Consider the following 22,309-nt stretch of genomic DNA (forward strand, 5'->3'; position numbering starts at 1 on the left):
TCAGTGCTTTGTTGACCTTGACCCTTAAATATAGACTTAGTTTTACATTTTAAACAAGATTGAAGCATGCCTGCCAGTTAAATACACACATACATGCTGCTGTATACAAGAACATTTCCTCAGTAATGGCTGCAGCAGGTCCAAATCTTATTTCCCTTGAGAGTCATAAACTACTTATCTATTCTGAAACAGAGACACTTAACAGACAGAATATAATGGCCCTGGGAAAAATATTACTTATCTCCACAGAGGTCTAAAAAATTATACCATGGAAACTTAAAGGATCCTATTACATTTGCTACTGATTGCTATTTTGCCATTAGCTATTTACCCCAGTGTTTGATGAGGTCTACCAAGACTTTTTGACAATGAGATGAACCATTCAAAATAGCAAACCCATAATCTTGGCTTGGATTTCAAAAATTTATGCTCATCATAACCCTTTACTTCAAATTCTCCTTTCACATTATGTTAATGTTATCCTAAATACAGCAAGATGAAGATAAACTAAAAGGAATTACAAAACTCTGTTTGACCTTGCGAAATGTAATCGGGCTGTTATACTTTTTGGAGAGAAGCAGCAATAAAATGAAAGTTCACATCCTCCTTTTCTCAGTGAGACATCTCATTGTCCTAATATACAAAATAGAAGGCAACATTTATTACAGATTCACAGAATCATCTAGGTTGGAAAAGACCTTGAAGATCATCTAGTCCAACCATTAACTTAACACTGACCATTCTCAACTACACCATATCTCTAAGCGCTGTGTCAACCTGACTTTCTCTGGGTTCTACAATATCCATTTTTAAAGTTTCCTTCTTCTCCTAATGTAGATATAAAAACCACTTTACTTTAGGACATCTTTAGGATAGATGAAACAGACCCTCAGATTGCCTATTTTTTTTTTTAGACATCCTACAAAATCTAAGAGTGTATCTATACAGCTGCAGAAAAGTAAACTAGGGAGCTAGCTTGAGCACTGAACTTCTGATCATATGCATTACTTAATAGCTCATGCCTTAACTCTGATCTGTTCTGTTCAAACTTGCCTTCAACACAAAATTGCAAAAACAGCAGATAACCATTATCAGTACAGGCATAAGCCAAGCTGTGCTACTATCAGTTGGAGGTATTGCAAGGGATTCTAGGTACACAGGATGAATGTTTACCGAATTTTATTGATGATTCTAAAATTTTTCTGCCACCTTATGTCCCAATGTTTCTTGGCACTTTCAGCAGTATTCCAATAATGTGCAGACTGACTTTCACATTCGTGTTTCAGAAGGAGAACAAAGGTAAAACTGTTCATTGGTTTTCTTACATGGCTACTAAGAAATTCTACACACAAGATTCTGATCTAAAATGGATTTCTGCCTTAGTACTTGATCTGGCAGTTTACCAACCACTTCAGCTTATTATGACAGTAAATGTCAAACATTTCAATACCAATGTAACATAATACAAACTGATTTTACATGACAGAACACTAACCTTCCTTCCACTTGTCTGAGAGTTGTCCTCATTTTCTCCTCGTACTGCTTATACTTTTCTGTACTGACATATAAGTGAACTACGGATCCATCTTTCCACAAGGTATGTACAAACTTGTCGCAGTATTTTGCATGAATTACCTTCTTCTTTGTCTCCTACAGCCAAGAAAAACATGTTTTATGTTCCAAACCACATTATTTTGCAGTGCCTTTAATATGTGTCGAACAAACTTTAGTGGTACACGCTTGTTGCACATGAACAGGTGTAGAAATAGACATGGGATAGGGTGGTCACAGAATCTGGTCCCAGCAAAAGTGAATACAAACTATTTTTATTCTTGTAGCTAGCAAGAATAGAAGCTTACCAAAGACTGTAATGGTAGATCTTGAGAAAAACAAAGAGAAGACAAATAATCCAAATTTGTTTAAGGACCTGCAAACACTGGAGCAGCTGAGACCAACACTTTTAAGGAATAATAAAGATGAGAAGCAATCTTTGTCGTACTCCACACAAATACATAGAAAACCAAGGCATTTCTTAGGCCAGTCCTGATTCTTCCCTGCAGATTATATGTGGACCAGGAAGGAGTCCTTGAAACAGTAATTTTCAAATAGCCTTTTGAAATAATCTTGTTTATGAGCATCTTTGTCCCATTCCACTAATAAGCTGATTTCAACAAAAACTACAAAACAACAGACCATACACTTTATCATAAATTCATCTATCAGTCAAGTTTTCAAGCTTTAAAATGAAAATGAAACAACTCACAGGACATGAGGGAAAATTAACAATACTCACAGCATCAGTTTGTGAAGATACATCCTCTGGTTTAGTTTTTATGTCAACAATCCCATCTGCATGGCGAAAAGTACAATCAGCAAGTGCATCATACAGTGTGAGCTTCTGAGCTTTCAAGCCATATATCTGCAACCACTTCTCAGACGTCAAATATTTATCAGATGTATGCTTTTGTAATAGATGATCAGTTTTGGTTGCTAATAAATAGAATAAAACAAAATCTCCTGAATAAGATGGTTCATTTTGGATAAGTTATTTTCAAAAACAGGCTATGATACTGGAGTCAAAATTTTCAAACTTGTTCTGCTTACACTGACAGCACTAGAATGAGCAGATATTTCTGGCTGAATTTTAATACTCTTTACGTTGGTTGTGGGGGTTTTTTTATCAGACAATTCTTCACAACAAATCCCTTTGTTACTGGAACAAACCCATCAGAAGACAGAGAGTGAAGAAGATAAATAGCTACAGGACCAACATATAAAAGGAATATTCTTAATAGTATGAAGGTTGACTTAACCTTCATAGTGGTTGAATTACAAAATGCCAGAAAAGATTCTTGTGTAAGATGTCTAACTTAAAGAACAATCATTTGAGAAAATGAAGCATCAGAAGATAGAATTGAAAATATAGTCAAGAGCATCGGATAGCATTGCTATTGATCTTTTCCAGAAAAGGCCATTTAAAGTAAAAGGCAAACTACAATGTCATTGGAAGAGATCTTACCGTGTTTCTCTGCAATACTGACCTTTTATAGGCTGAATATTGCACCATGTACCCCAAGCCACAAATCACTTAACATTTTCTCTAGTTCCACACCCTCCTTCTAGCATTTTTAATTGATACTGAAAGAAACAGGATTTTTTTTTTATTTTTATTTTTTTTTTGTCTGATCTGCTATGACTCCTCTTATGTTCAGTTTACCCTTTTATGTCATATTGTTTTAGAAATTTTCTGAGGAACATCTTAAGGTTGAGCACTGAACATCTTTGGATACTGATAACAGGATACAGAGCTCTATACTCACTCATTACCACACCTAAGCCAAATGACCAGCAGTGGATCTTATAGCAGGGTGAATTGTTTTTGTCACACTTTAATTTTGGTGGCCTTAAGTGGTATAAATGTCTACTCTATTTAGATGCAACTACAGTGACAGCAGCATTGAGATCCTGAGCCTGTAAACAAACCTATGGAGACATCTACTGCCTTAACATACACAGAGATCCACCAGCATCAAGGCAGGAGCAGGGTCATAGCCTGCTCATCTGGAAACATTTGCTTTCTGATTGCTTGTGGTCTTTAGAACAACCAGCATGGCAAGTGTCACAAACGTACTCACATAATTTTAAAAAGAAAACTGTTGTTTTCTTTCTTCCACATGTTTTATGTAGAAAGTCATGTCTCAGTCCAGGTAACTAGTGCATTATCTGGAGAGTCAGCAGAAAAATTACCTCTTTTTCTCTGTTTCTTTTCCTCCAGAACATTGCAATCTTCAGAACAAGCTACAATTTGTAGCAGAGCATTTTAAACAGATAAGGAAGGCAAAACCAGGAAGAAATGCAGGCAAACAGAAAGACTGCAGTTATTTTGATTGATGGGCAACAGACAAATAATGCTGAAGAACTGACAAAATAAATCACACTGTAATTTCATTTCTTTTAATTTATTTATGAAGTGATTATGTATGAAGGCAAATACTAAAAGAACATTAAAGCTGCATAGTCAGGAACACATAAATAAACACTGAAATTAGGGCTGCCCTTGCAGCTTTATTGTGGTCTTCTTGTTCATATGCATTATGGTATAGCTATTTAACTTCATATGGGAAGTCCTGCTAATTCAGAAGATACTATTATCAGTATAAAGAACTGTATTATGCCTTCACAAAAGAAAAAAGCTCAAGCTTAAATCCTGAAGATTTATGTTATCGACAGATGTTCAAAGACACGCAGAGAAAGTTCCCAGCTCCAAATCTTCACCATCACACATCTCAACACATCACTGGTAGTTCAAGTGACTGACCAACTGACCATACAAAGCATTCCTCAGCAGGTGATCCAGAAAAGGGCAACTGGCCCTAGCCTCCATCTAGCCAAAGCAAAAGCAATTGCACTGCAAAAACAATACAAGAGCTGCACAAGATCACCGATTACTTGTGCTAATTCAATCTGAATCTTATATCAAGTTATGCAAAAAATACCACTAGACACCATGTATTTTGAAAACAGGGACTAATGCAGAATATAGGCAATATGATCCTGAAAATCTGCTCCCTCAGTTGCAGTCCAACACTGAAGCTGCCTAGACTCTACAGATTTCTAAGTTTTCAGCATTTAAGTCTTGTCAGGGGGATCATTCTCAGAGCATGCTCAGAGCACCTCCATCTTAGCAGGGCTGAGTAGCTTCTCACCATCCCCCGTTTAAGCCTTCCAGAGATTCAGAAACCACCTATGCTTCTGCCTCCAGTAGGGCTCAATCCAATTAATATGCACAGAACAACAAATGGATCATATTCTAGGCCAAGTATAATGGTGGGAACTAGTAGTTCAATGAACAAATGTGAGTGTTCCTCCATGTTTCTTAACACAAGAGTTGTCAGAGTATTCATCCAGAATCAGTTTCCATCCTCTACCTTTAATTAAGAGAATTCAGACCCACACTTCCTCTGTTTTAGGGGAACAAACTAGTTACCAGGTTGGAGGCTAGCCCAACAAGACCATGATGGGAGAGAGATGAGGTAATTCTTCAGCACTGTGTAGAATAAAATTAAATATTTACTGGCCCAGGAAGAGAGGGAGAGACCACAAAATAGTGATATCTTGAAATCTAGACCATTTCTAAACCTAGTCAATGGGGAACTAAAAATGGTGTGTTTAAGCCTGAGCTGTTAAAATTCAGCAAGTTTAAGCAGTAGTAAACAGAGATTTGTAATGGAAAGTTGTAAGCAACCCTAAGTTTAGATACCAAGTATAGGTGCCACCTGTATATAGACATTTCTGAGAAAACTACCCCCAAATTGACATGTAATTAAAACTGTTCACAAATAAATTACTGATCATGAAAATAACAGTAAATCTCTTGAAAGAAACATAAATGATACCATCTTGAGAAGCAGGCTGGTCAGATTCTGATAAAATTTTCTGAACTTGTCTCACTGTATGTCTGGCTTCCTCCAACTCTTTCCAGATCAAAAAGACATCTTCACGGACACCAGCTACTGCAAAGAAATCATGAATAGAACTTGACATTTTGAGACAATTTCTGCTTTTTATAACTCCTCAATTACCGCAAAGTCATTGGTTTCATCCAGATGTTGCCATATAACCTCATTTTCTTGAGGTCCCTTTGCAGTGACAAGTGCTAGTTTTTGACAGGCTTGAAAAAAGGGCTCAAAGCTGGCACCAGCACATGAGAAGTGCTTAGCCTGGTGAAAATAACCTCCAGAGTCAGCCAAAGATTGTTCCCACAATGGAAGCAAATCCTTTTTAACACTCTCAGATAATAAGGAAACTCCACAAAGAAATTCACATAGACTTCATTGCAAAGCTGTCTCCAAATATTAGACCCAACTTTGAAACTTTAAAGAGAAGATATTTTTGACTCTTTCAATTCCCTGAAGTACATAAATACTTTTATTTAAAATGAAACCTTCTTTTCCTGAAAAGTATGTGATTGCTAAGATAAGTTTATTTTCATCCTAACAATCCTCAACAGACATAAATAAATGCTTAAAAAAAAAAAAAAAAGTTTTACTATCAGGCTATATTCTCAAATAATTGGAAAAATCCAAAGATGGAGCTGATACAAGGTTTTCTTAATCTCAAAAGGTATGTTTGCCTTGATTTTTAAAAAGATTAAATACACATTTATTTAGTAGAATACAGTTACTAAAATTGAGGCACCATGTATACCTAAGCAGTATGAACACTACTAAAAAATACATTAAATTAGGTCTCAGAGTTTAAAACTTCAATATAAGATAATAAAGAAAAACAGTGTGCAGTATTACAGTAAAATTGTAAAAGAAACTGAATTATGAGTTATCCTAACCACAAATGCAGATACAACCCATTTCAGATTACAATCTATTACTGACTTGCACATAAAAATGCTGAACAAGGCAAACTATATTTTATCATCTAGTGGTTCAGTTAATATACAGCGGGGGTTCACTGTATAGAAGACACACAATGTCTACTGAAGTAGGCTATCAGTAAACAAATCAAACTGATCATTTTGTTCTTTGATAATTCCCTGAAAGAATAATATGAATGTTTTACAAAATAACAACTCGGTTTTAATTGTGAAATGCTTTGAGTTTCCGAGAAATATTTTGAAATGTGTTATTGTACACTGCCATCTCCTGGGACCTTCCTGCATTTCAAAAACATGTTTCAGCCGTTAGGACAAAGATCAACATTTCCTAAATCTCAAAAAGCTTTAGTAAAGGAAATCATTCCATAACAAACAACAACAACAACAACAACAACAAAACCCCCCAACAAAACAAAATTCAGTCTTTTGTCATTAACATTTTAAGTTTAAGAAAAGTATTCTGTTCAAATACTTCAGAAAGAAGTCAACTTTTATTTTATAAACAACCTCTCCCCACAAATGCAAAACACAAAATTTGAGCATTGGCAAAATTCCAGCAAGTAGTGAGCTAGAGGTTTTCCGATGAATAGTCAGTCATTGAATACACCTGTCACTGTCAAAACCACAAAACACATGCATTCATACCACATATTTCTAAATTTAAGACTGTTAAGAATGCAATTCCAGTGGAGCTGCCTCCATGTAAATCTGGATATCCTCCATAAGCTATCCCCAGATAATAGTGGGATCCAGATTTAATTTTATGAACATTTTTAACATTACGCTTGAAAATATTTAAAATGTTTCCCCTTAAATTGATGCTATGGACTCATAAAATTAACAGGTTTATTGTTACCGTGCCCAGTAAAATGTGTGTATTGAATTGGTATTACACAAGAAGGTATTTTTTGCCTTATTTATGGTGCAGCACACCGAAGTAAAACTGCATGCACTTTCAGAGCAAGTATGCTTGATGACACATTATACAGGACAAATGCAAGCATCAACAACTGCACATTGTGAAGGTCCTGTTGCTTATAAAACTGCAAACAGCAAACTGGAAGTGGAGGACGTTCAGAGTTATCGTGTTTTGTACGCCCAAGTCACCGTTACACATGATGGAGCCCTGCCTTCCTGGAGATGGCTGAGCACCTGCCTGTCTGGGAAGCAGTGAATGAATTCCTTGTTTTGCTTTGCTTGAGTGTGCAACTCTTGCTTTACTTATTAAACTGTCTTTATCTCAACCCATGATTTTTCTAACTTTCACCTTCCGATTGTCCTCCCCATTCCACCAGGGAGAGGAAGCAGGTGGCTGGGCGGGACTTAGTTGCCAGCTGGGGTTAAACCACGACAATCTGGCAACAGTTTTTCCTGGATTCAACTAGAAGAGCAGGTTGCAAGCAGCGACAACCGTAGCAGCTTTCTCACTCTACATGGAAGGTACACATCCACCTCCACCTCGGCCTCTTTTCCTCTCCAGCTAAGGAGGACTGGGAAGGAGAAGCTGTGCCTTCCAAAACTGAGCCCCCCCCAAATTCAAAATATACATACACAGACAATGCATAGTATCTTCCAGGTGTGGTTCTCAACCTGTGGCCTGGCAAAGAGCATCACTGAAAAATGACCAAGAAAAAAACTAACCTCTCTTTAAATTTGCTTTCCTCACACCTCACCATTTTTGGGAGGCACCAACCAAAAAGCAGCTGAAAGTCACCCCCCTGGGGGATGCAATCCCCAACTGCTCCAGGCCCACTGGCTCTTGCCCACCTTCAGGCACCTGCATCCTAGGAAAGATCCCCTCTGTCCCCTATGCTGTGAAGCACACCACCACCACCACCACCACCTTGGCTGGCAGTTTTATCCCAGATATCCCTGGGGACCCCCCGGTTCTGATTCAAAAAGGGCCACACATCAACAGCAAGAGGGCGGCCACAAGAGACGCATGAGGGAATCAGCTTTAAGCCCTGCTGCCTGCCCCTAGCTTGTTTTATTTCTTGCCACGGCCACCACAGCCCTGCAGAGCACCTCACGCTGAGTAACATTTCAGACATGCCCTGCCCTTGGTTAAACGGCATTTCTGATCTGGAGGAGGAAGGCGCTGAAAAAGAGGACGACGATGAGGAAGGTTGTGGGGAGAGCCTGCAGCAAGGAGCAGAAGCATTTTGCTGACAACAGCTAATTGAGAAGCAGGATGGTAGGTCTGAATGAAAACACACACACAGTTGCACATGTACACAGAAACTCATAACTGCCCTCATTTCCATTTCCCAGTTATTTTAAACTGTCAGACAATCTTAAAAGAAGCAGCTTTTCCACACCTACCTCCCAGCAGACAAACTCATCCAGTCTGACAAGTCACTGTACCATTTGATTTCATACTCAAGATACAAAACCCGCTGAGAAAAAAGTCCATAAAAAAAAAAAAAAAAAAAAAAAGCAAGCCTACAAAATATACAATATTTCTGAAACATCAAGCAGATACCAATGCAAAAGCAGCTTATGGAAAACAGAAGCATTTCTTACTTCTCTGATTATCTGACTTAGACCCTGTAAGCAAGAAAATCCAAATATAATGGAGTAAGATCGATTTAAAACTTCATTTACCAGCAAGGCAAGATGGGCAATTTTGTTTTTTCACTGCCGGTCCCTTTCTCAGCCTCTACGTGGCAGCAGAACATAGCAATATTACCTCAAGCATTTATTTTTTTAAAATCCTCACTTAGGAGGGGGAGGAATGGAGGTACAAAGGAGCACAGGAGGGGAGTACGCAGCTTAACCTGTGTACCTGCCAGGTCAAGCAGCACCTTAACTCACCGCAGCCCCGATCTTGCCTCTTTCCCACTGGGCAAATGGACAAAGCAAATGAACTTTGTATCTCATGTGGTATCGCAGAGGACTACCTGCATCACTCTCTACACATCAGGAAAGAGATCTGCCAGGCCAAGGTTAAGCTGCTAAGACTAGACAAAGCACTTGCAAGGAAAAAAAAGAGGCAACAATCTTTGCTACAGCCTGTAGGCAAAATAGCTACTCGTAAGTCATTATCCTGGCTTTCCAAAGGGAGGGTTTGGTCTCTCCCATGTCTGTGTACATGAACAGTGCAGAGTTCATTGACTTCAATGTCATACAGGAGGCTGGTGCTCTTATACTTCCCATTTTACACACAGCAACATGAAATTTTCCCTGTGACCATCAGGTAAATGTAGAAAATCAAGCACTCCTAAAAATACAGCCTTATGCTGTTCACAAGGAGGTCAGACACATCCCTCTTTGGATTTGTCATATCAGCCAAATTCTGATTTCAGTCCATTTGCTTTTTCTTTACACATACCAGCTCGTCTATTCCCCCACACAGAAAAACACTGCACAGAGACTTACTGTTGTTTCTATTTCAGTCAATGAGGTCCCACTATTCATTTCAGGATCTAGTCCAAAACGCCATTGCTTTTCAAGCCCTGTTTAGCACTTATCTCCTTGTCACTCCAAGTAGATGACACAACTGTGCCCCTTTTCAACATGAACCTTCTTCTCCACAGTTTCCACCATTTCTTGCCCTCTAGGTCTTCAAGTTCCAACTTAAATTTCACCTCCTTTCCACTTATAATTTTAGCTACATAACAGGTTTGCTTAATTCTGCAGCTTTTTGCAGATGAAGACACTACACAGAGAATGTAGGCAGAAGCAGTAACAGGAAAATCAGTGCTGGATGAGGAGGTTATCAACACATTGGTGAAATTAGGCTTTATGTAAAGCATTTCTCTGTCTTAAGTAAATCTGAGTCTGCCAACATAAGGACCTTAATTCTTTACTGGCTTACACCTGTCTTGATCTTGAGCACCCACTCAAAATGAGTGTAAAAAAAAATTAAAATTTGGCAGTTTCTCACGCTTGCTTTCTAAATGACTGCTCAAGATGCAAAACAGGGGAGAATGGAGCTCTTATCTAAAGTTTTAAATAGTTCACTTCCGACTTGTTTTGGTTAAGCAGATGAAAAAGAATAAAGATATCCTGTATTTGCAAAATGCTGTTATACAGTGGATACTCAAGAAAACTATCAGATGTACTTAAAACAGCTTTTCCAGTCCATAAAACATAATGATGAGTTTCAGTTTCCAGCTGCTGTGTTTGTGGTGCAAAAAGAAACATAATCAAAATATTCCTGTGCCTCCCCTTATTTTCAAGAAACACCACATTTGGAAGATTAAATCTCTGGTTCATTCTCTATTTATTTCCTTGTATAGTTTATGCCACACATCCAAGAACCAGTTTCAGAGCCCATTAGTGAGTAATCGACACTTTTATTATTACTGCCTACTACACCCTTGAAGGAGTCTCTGAAACAAGAGACATCAGACACAGACCAGAATAATGTCTCCAATGTGTTTTCTTTTCTGAAAGGACTTTATATTCTGCATACAACTGAAATGCTCCGATTGGCTGCCAGTGATGTCACAACTGTGCTTATAATACCCAGCAAATGCAGAAAGCTAATTGTGTTCCTTTTTAATGTGTAAATTCTGCTCTATAATAGCAATAAGACACAACAGACAATGCACTTCAAGGGGATTACTGTCCTTTTGAGCGATTAGAGCTATTCAGCTTTCAGCTTTAGAAACAGTGGTGAGGAAGTAATTTCAGTCATACAGGAGCTCTAGGCCCAACTATTGAAACAGGCTGACTGCCCAGGGGAAGAGGAAGCCAGCTCCCCCCACATATGCCCCCAAATGGGGTCCAGCAAGGAAGCACTGGTAGCAGACTGAAGGCAACCATTACACTGCTCCAAATTAGTATGAAATGAGAGATAAGAGTTTTGAAGCCTATTCTGCTGTTGGTTCCTAAACCCTATGTGGGTGAGGCTTGAGTATCCTTTCATGAAGCAAAAAAACCAAGGTGACACCTCACTCTTTTATTTCTGGCCCCACATTATGGTTCTCTTGTACTGTTATAAACCTGGTCCTTGTGAAGGATAAGTTAGTACACAAGGAACTAGACTACAACGCAGGAAATATGGGTCAGTTACTCCAAGACTGACAAATGACCTAAGGTGACTCACTAAATCCACCTTATGCCATACATTCCCTAGAAGTAAGAAAATGGTAACACCATCCTACCTCTGGGGCAGCACTAATGCCCACCAGTATAATGGAGATGTGAGCCATTAGAATAAAGAGGTCTTATGCCTCCTGATATTTAAAAGAAAGCATTTTTAAATTTAATGTCCTGATGATAAAGACATCAGAATTGACATATACAATCTCACTTCACACCACAAGCTGGTCTCCTCCCAACCTGGCTTAAGCCACAGTTCAGTCCCACTTAACAACAGTAAGGCTGACTTACCCAGAGGAAGGAGCACTGTGACCAATAATAAACTGAGAGTTTTCTGCCCAGCTCCACTCCCCAGTGAAACTGTTTATTTCTGTTTTTTCCTCCTGTGGGTTTTTTTTTTTTCCCACTAATTCTTTCCCCCCTCTTTGTACCTTCTTCTCTATGGTTATTTTACCACACTTGTTGCCCATCTTTATGACAAATTCAGATCTTGAAAGACACAAATCAACTTCATGTGGATGTAATCCCCTTATATTACATATAAACTTGGCCTGTATTGATGTGGCTATTGTATCAGATATTCTACACTATTCCTCTTCCTTTCTGCCATTTCTCTACACATTTCCATAAGGTCACTGGCATAAGCACACCAGGACTATTCTTCATCTCCCTAAATAAATGTTCTTCTTCTCCCTTTTTTCACTTCTCTTTCATTCTCACATGCACATCCTCTACTCTCTTCACTTCTCTCTTTTCCTTGCCCCTTCCTTCCCACCCATAGAATTTCCATTTGGCTAGTCCTGTCCTCACCCCACCCATGCCTACAAAAGCCTTCTTTTGATTTTACATTTAGTAAGTTCCTATATTACATTTCTATTCTGAAACCTCACTGAGAAAATCAGTATCATCTTGGGGTTTATATTGTCTACCTAGTGGCACTCGCCCTTTCACTCTTCTGGAATCTGGGGCAATTAGACCTCTTCCATCCTCTTCACATTTTAGTGCAGGTCCAGTAGCATCTTTGTAGTCATTCTTCTGAGCAAAAGCATGGAATCTGTAATACAAAATAAGTTTTCACCAGTACATAAACTACATAAATACTTTCCTAATTTTAATGAGATTTATGTCACACGTGCAAGATCATAGTGGTGTACAACTTCAGAATTATTTGCCTATCCATTCAAGACATCTAAACCTTCAATGACAACAACACTATAAATATTATCAAACCTTTTATAATACATTTATGTACATTCATAATCCTCTCATGAAAAACATCTTTTCATTTTCCTATCAATTACTCTGAGGCACCTTCCTCTTCAATCTCCTGGAAATCTATTTTTAATTAATGCTTTTAACATGCTGAGCCAGCATGTCATTTGAGATGTCCAAGATGACACTAACACCTTTTTATCAGATTATCCTCCCAGTTGAAAGCCCAACAGGAACACTTACTTCATTATCAACATACAAATCAGGAAGTCAAGCAGACTTCATTTAACCTCCTTGTCAAAACAGAAAAGCTCTCAGGGCAGGAAAAAGATGCATTTCTAAAACAGAACTGCACTAGAAACAGGCTTAAGCCATGAAAAGCCCATGAACTTGGCCATTCCTGTGGGAAAGCTAACAAACTTATAGACAGTTATTGGGCAAATACCCACCTACAAGACGTTAATTGGCCCAATAAGTCTCTGCACCAAAGCCAGACTCATGTAAAAAGATCGCAGGAGTCATATAAAACAAAATTTTTCCTCTCATCTCCCTGCCACAACCCTTCTTGCCTCTTTATCTACCATACAAGAAACATTCACTTTCCCTTTATAAAAGAGGTAAAAACACTGCCAAAAGAAAATGAAGGGTGGTGACCGGCAATGTACCTGATATCAATAGAGGTACCACAGTTCCAGATGACCACAATAATTTTAGACACACATCAGACCATTGCAAACATAACACTCTCCCACAGTCTTGTTTTTTGGCAGACACTCCACCTCTTAAAAGCTACTTCTAAACACAGATGGCTATAAAAGAGCTAAGCAGCTGCCATCTTACCAATTGCTCTGCTGTCATTTGGGAGATTTCTACTGCTGGAGGTCTTCCCACTCTTGCACAAACAGTGAAACAGAAAGAGCTAGCAGCCATTTCACAGCTCTGTAACTGCACGGTGACTTCTGTTAAGCAGACAAACACCTACTGACTCCTACTGCCCTTATGCTGTTCAGCATGAGTTTGGTATTGTGGGGCATTGTGTTTGTTCATTTGTTTTCCTTATTTTGATATCAGAATCATCCCTCTCTAGTGAAGGCTGATTCTCACCATGTGGCTGATTCCCAGGATAAAGTAGCCAACAAGCCATATGGAATATATCCCCTTCCACCAACCACACCAAATAGATGCTAGGGAGCATGGTTACCACAGCCAGGCCTGATGGTTAACACCACATCAATTTTCTATTGTTCCAGGAACTGCCCATTTAGGACAGGCATTACCTTTTCAGTACCTGTCTGTATGGCACTTGATCCCACAAAACTCTAGATCTTTTGCTGATGCCTGTGGATATTACCAGAGTACAAAGCAATACAATAAAAACTTGTTTCAGTCTATGTTGTGACCCTTTCCCCTGAACAATTTTTCAGACTTCAGAAGAGGAGCAGATGACAGACAATTTAGGATATAAAAAAGGAATGGCTTTTCTGCAAGCCAGTGAGCACATATGTGGAGAAGCTGGTCTGTTCAAGTAGGTCCTGCATTTTAGTCTTATTAGACTATTTCCCCAGTTTCCCCCCGATCACTTACTGAACTCTGCCTCATTTTCCCTGTGAGTTAATCAAGGATTATATTCAGATACCTTCTGATACCATTCCTAGCAGCAAAGCACTTTACAGGTACTGAAATAATTACTATGCTTCTTATTTGCCATACCTGCCAGAGGCCAAACGACTCAAGTCTTTCAGAAAAATAATAGTTTCATCTTCCCTAGCATTGAAAGATACAGTGTTTACTGGACAGGGGCCATCAGAAACCTTCTTAAGGAGTAGCTGCTTTGTGTCCACTGGAACATCACCCACAGCAAAGTAATAAACAGCTTCAACCTGTTATAAGCAGAAAAAAATTGGGAATTGGAAGACATTGTTTTACACAGACACTTGGTACTTATTCAAGCACTGTCTCGTGCTGAGTAATAGTAGGAAAATTTGGTAGAACCAATGCATTACTTGGGCTATAATATTTTCAGATCTTTGGTTCTCCCTCTTTTTTATGCCAGTAATTCAAACGAAGTCCACACAAAATTTCCTGAAGTGAGAAGAGAGACTGGCCCACAGCCCCTGGGTCTGATTCTGCCCAATGCAAGCCCCTTTTCACAGAAGTTAACTGAAACCAAAGAGAGGTGTAAAGAAGGACAACTGTATTAGTAAGGATAAGGCTCTGTGCTCTGTGCCACATTCTACTTTTATGAAGAGAGATGCTATGTTGGTGCCTTGCCAGGGCTGAAAATCAGTAGGAACTTTTACACCAGACATGCTTTTACTGGCAGCACGTATTTTAAGGGTAGGAAAGATGCATCATTCCTTGAGTGCTACTGATGGTATTTACAGATAATTCATATTTTTTATACTTCCCAGGGCAGAGGGAGCTTGACAGGTTTATTATGACCACACGCACTTACATTCTGAAAATGTTATTGCAAGAAAACAAAGACGCTGAAGAAATGTCCTTTAGTCATTGCTTGAGTATGACGTTATAAGGGATTTGATGCTACCTGCACTTATCCATGCTAACAATCCTCATGGTAAGTATGCTTCTTGAATTTTCACCATCATTAAAAATAAATCTAACAATAATATCCCATAATGATGTTCAAGACAGTAAGTCGAACATATCAGTCTTATAACGTGTTACATACCAACTGATAAATATCTGATAAATAGTTGTTTAACTGAGAAAATACACTTGAATATGACTAGGAATCCCAGGACATGCACCACAAAAGAGAAGACAACTATTTGAGTCTGGGATGGCACTGCACCCACATAATTTCATGCAGTAGTAAAGCAAATTCCCTATCACCTGTAAGTGTGTTCCTGCATTTCCACTACTGCCTTCGATACTGATTTTATTTCAGCTCCCTGACTCAACAGACTGGCACATGAACATCTTTTGTCAAGTTTGGACTCAAAGCTTCCAGGCTGTAGGATCCCTGTGCTCTCCCACATCATAAGCGTGTTGATACAAACTGACATGGACTTCTGGATTTCAAGCTCTCTCCCTCCTCTATCTTTTGCCACAAATACTTGGGCTAATCCTGGAAGAAATCTTGGGCTAACACTAGAAAGCACTGCTCCCAAGCAGCAATCCAATCTCAGGCTAGACCAGGCAAATTAACAAAGCAGCACCTTGTTAATTTGCTAGATCAGGCAAATTAACAAAGCAGCACCTTGCCACCTTGGGCTTCCCTTGGGTCTTGTAGAGGGGGCAAGACACTCCATTGTGGGAGGCAGGGCCCGTGGTTATAGACCACACTTTCTTGTGAGCAAGCAGGTCTGTGGTCAGCCAGGTGTCCTGACATCACTGTTAATGCTAGACAAATGTTAAGGTTAAAGAGGAGAATAAATGTGTTTCATTAAAGTGCAAGATTAACAAAATACTTAGTAGCTTTAGAAAAAGGTGCAGAGCGACAAAATTAAAAACCTCTTGCACCTATTTGTGCTTTAGTTCAGTTTTACAAGGTTCCCTTTCTGTTTCATCCAGCTAAAAAGCTATCCAAGCATGCACACAGTTCTCCCAGTTGAGATCCAGTCCTTGGACAACACCTTGTTTCTATTCCTTTTGCTGAAGAGGCTCCTGACCTGGGGGAATGCATGCATATTGTACAACCACATTCCCGGGTGTTCCCTCAGATTCACATCTCCCCGTCCTCCTAAGACTGCCAATAATTCATAAACTTGATGTTCAATAGGTTATCAATTTTCTGCAAAGGATTTATTTACTGCCTGCCTATGCAGCTTTTAAAATGCAGACATTTCTTGGGCATTGCTGATGCAAAACCAAGTCCTCACAAGAAAATAAATAAAAATTTCTAACCACAGATAATTTACTTAACTACAAACCCAGCAATACCATGCCACAAAGGAAATGTTCCTTACAGATTAGCAGGGAAGGGTTAAAACCTTTCCATTTAGTCTTTCATATTTTGAAAATTATAATTTATGCAGCCATCTAAACAAGCAAACAAACTTCATAAAAAACCAGGAAGGACGACAACATGAACAGTTCCTCCCAGTCTTTACCTTGGTGGGGTGGTGTGTTTTGCATGGGTGACCCACACTTCGCAGAGCAGCACCTGTACAGAACTGCAATTTAAGCACTGCGGATGCATCTGTGGCAGGTAGAGCTCAAAGGATTGCAACCTTACAGCAGAGTGATCTTGAGCTTGGGACTGGACAGGTCATGAGGAAAGAAAATCTAGGGAGTCACCACACATGGGAAGAAAAGTTCAGCTAAAGGAATGACAGGAAAAGCCAAGTCTAGGGAAAAAAGGAGCTATTGTTTTGGAGCAACGTCTGTTGATGAAGCCAGTTCTGAGGAATGAATAATTTACAACCGTTCAGCGAGCATGCAGCTTTTTCCTAGCTCTGAATGAGAACTCCCCCAGCCTGCAGTACAGTGAAGCTTGCACTCAAGTGAACTGTTGGTTAGGAATGACTATTTAGGAGTAATTGAAGTTTGTTTTATGTTGAGCACCTGCCACAACTGACTCCCCCAGATTACCCATTAGCCCACCAATGTCCAGAAAAAAATAATAGATATCTCACTGTTGGACAGATTTTATTTTCTGGTTATTCATACACAGACAATACTGAAATCTACATACAATTTTTTGTACACTGCAAGTTGAAAGTGTTAATAAAATTTATGAAGGAGATTAATGAGTGAATATGTTATTTATTCTATGTTCTCTAGAAAAGAAAATAAACAAGTTTCTGCATTAAAATACAGTACATTTACATAAACAGGCCATCAGTAAACATAGTATGCAGCTACCCTTGGGGGAAAAAAAAATCTTTCCAAATGCTGTCATTAATATTTATCTTTGCAATATTCATCAGGGCAAATCACAGTAGCCAGTCTGGCACTGCATATTTTTGGATTTACTTGAGACTTCTGAAAAGATGTATGAGCTTACCGCCTCATCACTCATGGCTTCCAGCAGGGCTTCAGCAGAGTTGATATGGCTGGCAGCTGTCATATGGTCCAGCTTCCAGAGCCACGTAACAGCAGACTTTACACTATGCTCAGACACAGGAGTAGATTTCTGTTGCCACTTCATAAGATTCTGAGCAGCCCTGAAAATTAGATCGACTGTAAATTAGAAATACTGAGAATAATGCTGTCAGAGCAAAAGAGTGGAGCTCTGCTATTGTTATATTCCATTTTTAAGTAATAATTACAGTAAACCACAGATACTAAATCTAGACTTGCAATAAAAGATGTCGAGAAAAAACCCTTAGAAAAATATTGTAATTTTTATAAGAATTTTTTTTTTAAACAGTTGTTTCCAAAGTAGGGTCAAGAGAGCTGAAGTACCTTAAAACCAGTTCCTAATTCATATCTCCGTTTAACATAAAAACACAGTCAGGTTTTTAAAATATTTGTATTAAAAAAAAAAAAAAAAAAAAAAAAGCTGGCTTCCACAGGTCTCTTTCCACAACTTGCTGCATGACGTTTGTGTCAGATCGTTTTAACCACCATGCTTTTTTTGTAGTAGGGCTGATCTATATCTACCCATCAAAATAAAACTTGTGATGCTAAGCTTTTTGATATTGTAATTGATCAAAGGCCTTAGTCTTAATGGCAGTACAGAAGTACAAAGTATATGAGCATATATGCCTGTGCATTTGTACATAAAAAAACAGAAAGCAAATAAAAACCCAACTGGTTCCAGTATCTGTAACATTCTGCCAAGCATTATTTTGAAGAGTTTCCTGCAAATCTAAAAGACAAGTATGTATATCAAGATTATTTTAATTTATATGCTATATTGTCTTTTGTATCCCTCCTGTGCAAACAAACAAATAGATGAACACAGTTATTGTGCCTCAATTTTGACTTGGCTTTGCAGATCATTTTTAAAGAAAATGTTTTATGTGCTTCTCAAATGCTACAGAAGTTATCTTCTTCTTTTCAAATCTCAATTGTATCACAAGCTAGAGAATTAAGATAGGACACCAAAATCAAATCTGTAGGACAAAGCTGTGGTAAAGCAACTTTAAGAATCACAGTGTAGTTGCAATTTATCATTGTGGAACCAATTTTAAAATTATATGACTTAATTTGTGCATCATTTTTTTCACAGTCACAAAATTCCACTCATCTGTCCAAACTCAAGCTTACACATTCAAACCTTTATGCATATATGAGAATTTGTGCAGAGATAAATAAATTTGAATTAGCTGCTTCTATTCTTCTATTTGTAACTAAACTCAAATGCCTTTACTCATGTTAGGGAGCAAGCAGTTGTCTTTTGTTATGGAAATATAGTATTGTTTCCTACTTCTGCTACTGATTTCTGTGACCATGGAAATCTATAGAAATACAAATGACTACGCCTGTGTCTATGGCACTTGGGGGAGTTACAGGCAGAAACCTGTAATGCCTAAAGATACAAGAGTGCCTAGGCAGTCAGATGGGACCTCACTGTTTCAATCTGTACTGCTTAGATGCCTGAAAATCATTCCCACTATTGCAAAGACCCCCTGATCTTTCTGTTTTTCTGTGCTACATTTGTAGAAGGCATATATCACTATTTAGGTTCTGTTAGTCTTTCTCAGTTCTTCAGGGTAACAATGGTCTGTTAAATGGAAGTAGCAAGCTCAGCATGACTGTGGGTGAAACTTGGTGGAAAATCTATAGATATTACCATGACACAAATCAGGACAATTTTCACTACAGAAAGCATATTATCCAAACACATGTCTATGTGATATGTGACTCCTTTTTATTCTCCAGCAATGGGCAGACATGGACTTCTTTGTTCAGTCTGGAGAAGGGAAGGCTCTGGGGAGACCTTATTGCAGCCTTTCAGTACTTAAAGGGGGCTTATAAGAAAGATGGGAACAGACTTTTCAGTAGGGCCTGTGGTAATAGGACGAGTAATGTTTTCAAACTAAAAGAAGGTAGATTCAGACTAGATATAAGGAAGATATTTTTTACAATGAGGGTGGTGAAACACTGGGACAGGTTTCCCAGAGAGGCTGTGGATGCCCCATCCCTGGAAACATTCAAGGTCAGTCTGGACAGGGCTTTGAGCAACCTGATCTAGCTGAGGATGTCCCTGCTTATTGCTGGGAGACTGGACTAGATGAGCTTTAAAGGTCCCTTCCAACCCAAACCATTCTATGATTGATTCTTTCTGCTTACCGAATGAGGTTGAATTTGGCAACTTGGGTCACCTGTTCCACAAGTACCATAGAAAGTGCATCCCGACATAGATCAAATTCAGTTGGAGCTGCCGTGCCAAAATCCAAAACAATTACAATGCACTGTTCTTGAATCACTCCAAATATCTGCCGGCTCTCACTGGTTAACCATTCCATTCGCTGCTTATATAGCTCAATAGCTCTCATTAGACAATCCACAAAATGAAGAATAAGTTCTTTTTTGGCTGTCAGCTTTATTTAAATAAGGAGAGAAAGAAATTGAACATCAAAACAAATAATACAAATGCAGCCCCAAGCTTAGCACAGCTGCAATAGCTGGTTTGCAAGTGCCAGATATGCCAGCCAAGGTAGGAGTGAAAACAACCCATTTTTCTTCCACTATTTCAAGAGCAAATACTTGACAAATGCATCTAAGCTATAAAGAAAAGACACTGCATTTTGTTCTAATTGCTTTTCATAATCTTTTTATATGAGCATGGGACAGTGCCAGTGGGTTGTCTGACTGTCTGTCTCAAGACTGGAGCAATTAGAATGAGCTGAACACAGGCTAAGATGTAGAAAGGACTGCAGAGCAGATGGGTGAACAAACAAGGACACAGAAACTTTGTACCCTCTTAGACTAGAATTTTGACTGGCTCTTAAAATTTTGTACAGCGATACAAGGGAGCTTATGGTTTGCTTCTGGGGCACTTCAATCTCCACCTTGTCTTTAGCATTTGAAAGAAAAATGTAAAATGTTTCCTGTTTGTACCATTATTTCATTAACCAAGCCCAGAAGTACAGATTAACTATTTGTGGGTAGGTGCTTAGGCAAATTAGGTTCAGACAACTGCAATCAACAACTGAAAACTCCCATGCCATATCAGTAAAATAAGAAAAGCTTAGATTCGGTATTAAAATTAAAATCAGCAGACCCTCCCTATGAATATATGTATACACATGCATCATGCAAAATGGTCTGTGAGTTTAAAAAATCACCACAGTTTGCAGTATAAAGACATTCCCCCAATATCTCTGACCCATGTCAGAATTTACCAGCTACCTTCTACCTCTAACTACCCTCCCGGGACTAAGTACAAAACCTTGGAGATACAAATGTTTTAAAAATATAACATTTCTCAGGAAAAGGATATTTTGTGTATCAATCTGCACAGTTCTTCCTCTCATTTGTATTTTTTTCTGTTCTTTAATGTCAGCTAGGGCCCTGTAATGTGCCTCCCAGATAGAGTCTCAGGCTGTCTGCCAAAGGAATGTAGGCCTGGGAAGAAGCACTTAGAAAATCCAGTTTCCTCTTATGACAGCCAGGCCCATACAAAGAAGCTTATTGCACTACACTGGTCAAACTCCATCTTAAAATAAAGCAGTTTTCTTGCACCACCCCTTCACTTGTAGTTGGCCAGTCCAGTTTCCCATTTCCCTGAGGGCTGGAAAACTTCTGACTGTCTAGCCTAAATTTATTCATGGGAGCTCATACCCATTTATTCTTGGACTAGCATGCCTTTTAGCACAGAAAACTATAGCTTTTCCCTATCCCTGTAATTTGCCTTTCTGTAGGCATTCGGGGCTATAATGCTATCCTTTGTCAGTCTTCTTACTTACATATGACAACACCAACCAAGCCCTCTTATAAGACCAGCACTGCATTGCAGTTCATCTTACTAGCTCTTCCCAATACCTTTCCTGGTCTGAATAGCTTCTTCTCAACCTGTGGTAACTATACACAGTATTGCACACAATATCCTAAATGAGATCTCACCAGATATTGTACAGTGGCACTGCTACCTTAGTGCTACTAGAAATGTCTTTCCTACTGCTTGCAACATATCCTAAGATTAAAAGACATTACGTAGATATTTCATAGGGAATTAATGGGAAAAAATGAGAGGAAAAGGCTCCCTGAAAAGGTTCTTTCCCCATTTTAAAGCCTTGTGCCTCAGAAATTACTCTAATTATCAGAAAAAATGATGAGCCATTTGCTTTTGTAAAATCCTTTATGAATTAACTCTCTCCCCTCCTCGCTCACATGCGTATCTCTTCAATCAGAATCCATCCTCTTAACAATGGGGCCGCCAGCAGCTGTTGCTAAGACATTCCTTAGAACATGAGCCTGGGCAGAGATCCAGCTAGCTGTCTCTATAGAGTAGGCTGAGCCTTTTGTGACCCGCTGGCACTAAGCAAAGCAGCGCTTTGCATTGGCAATGACAACGCATTATGTCTTCTTATTTCAGTACCCCCATTTGTTTTATTGACTATGATTTTATTTTTTTTAACTCGCCAGAGCATCTTCTTTTTAAGAGTTTCCTCTTTCGAGACAGGGTAAATGTTGCTTAGAAACTGCAGTCTTGTCTGTAAAGATTTACTGCAATGCTGCACCAAGGCAAAAGCATAAGACTTTGCAAAGAAAAAAAGAGATATCTAGCTTATCTACCAC

The 22,309-nt window shown here is 38.8% G+C and overlaps 1 protein-coding gene across 1 annotated transcript in view; it reads right to left on the minus strand.

The window, feature by feature from the left end:
- Positions 1 to 22,309, minus strand: part of VWA3B (von Willebrand factor A domain containing 3B) — a 64,168-nt gene that overhangs the window by 35,979 nt on the left and 5,880 nt on the right. The window contains 7 exon segments of the mRNA XM_074930246.1: positions 1,496 to 1,650; positions 2,294 to 2,490; positions 5,397 to 5,513; positions 12,370 to 12,494; positions 14,363 to 14,532; positions 17,625 to 17,784; positions 19,859 to 20,109. Coding sequence (XP_074786347.1) covers positions 1,496 to 1,650; positions 2,294 to 2,490; positions 5,397 to 5,513; positions 12,370 to 12,494; positions 14,363 to 14,532; positions 17,625 to 17,784; positions 19,859 to 20,109 — 1,175 coding nt within the window.

This window comes from Athene noctua, chromosome 1 (assembly GCF_965140245.1).
Source record: "Athene noctua chromosome 1, bAthNoc1.hap1.1, whole genome shotgun sequence".
In the NCBI taxonomy this organism is placed as follows: domain Eukaryota; kingdom Metazoa; phylum Chordata; class Aves; order Strigiformes; family Strigidae; genus Athene; species Athene noctua.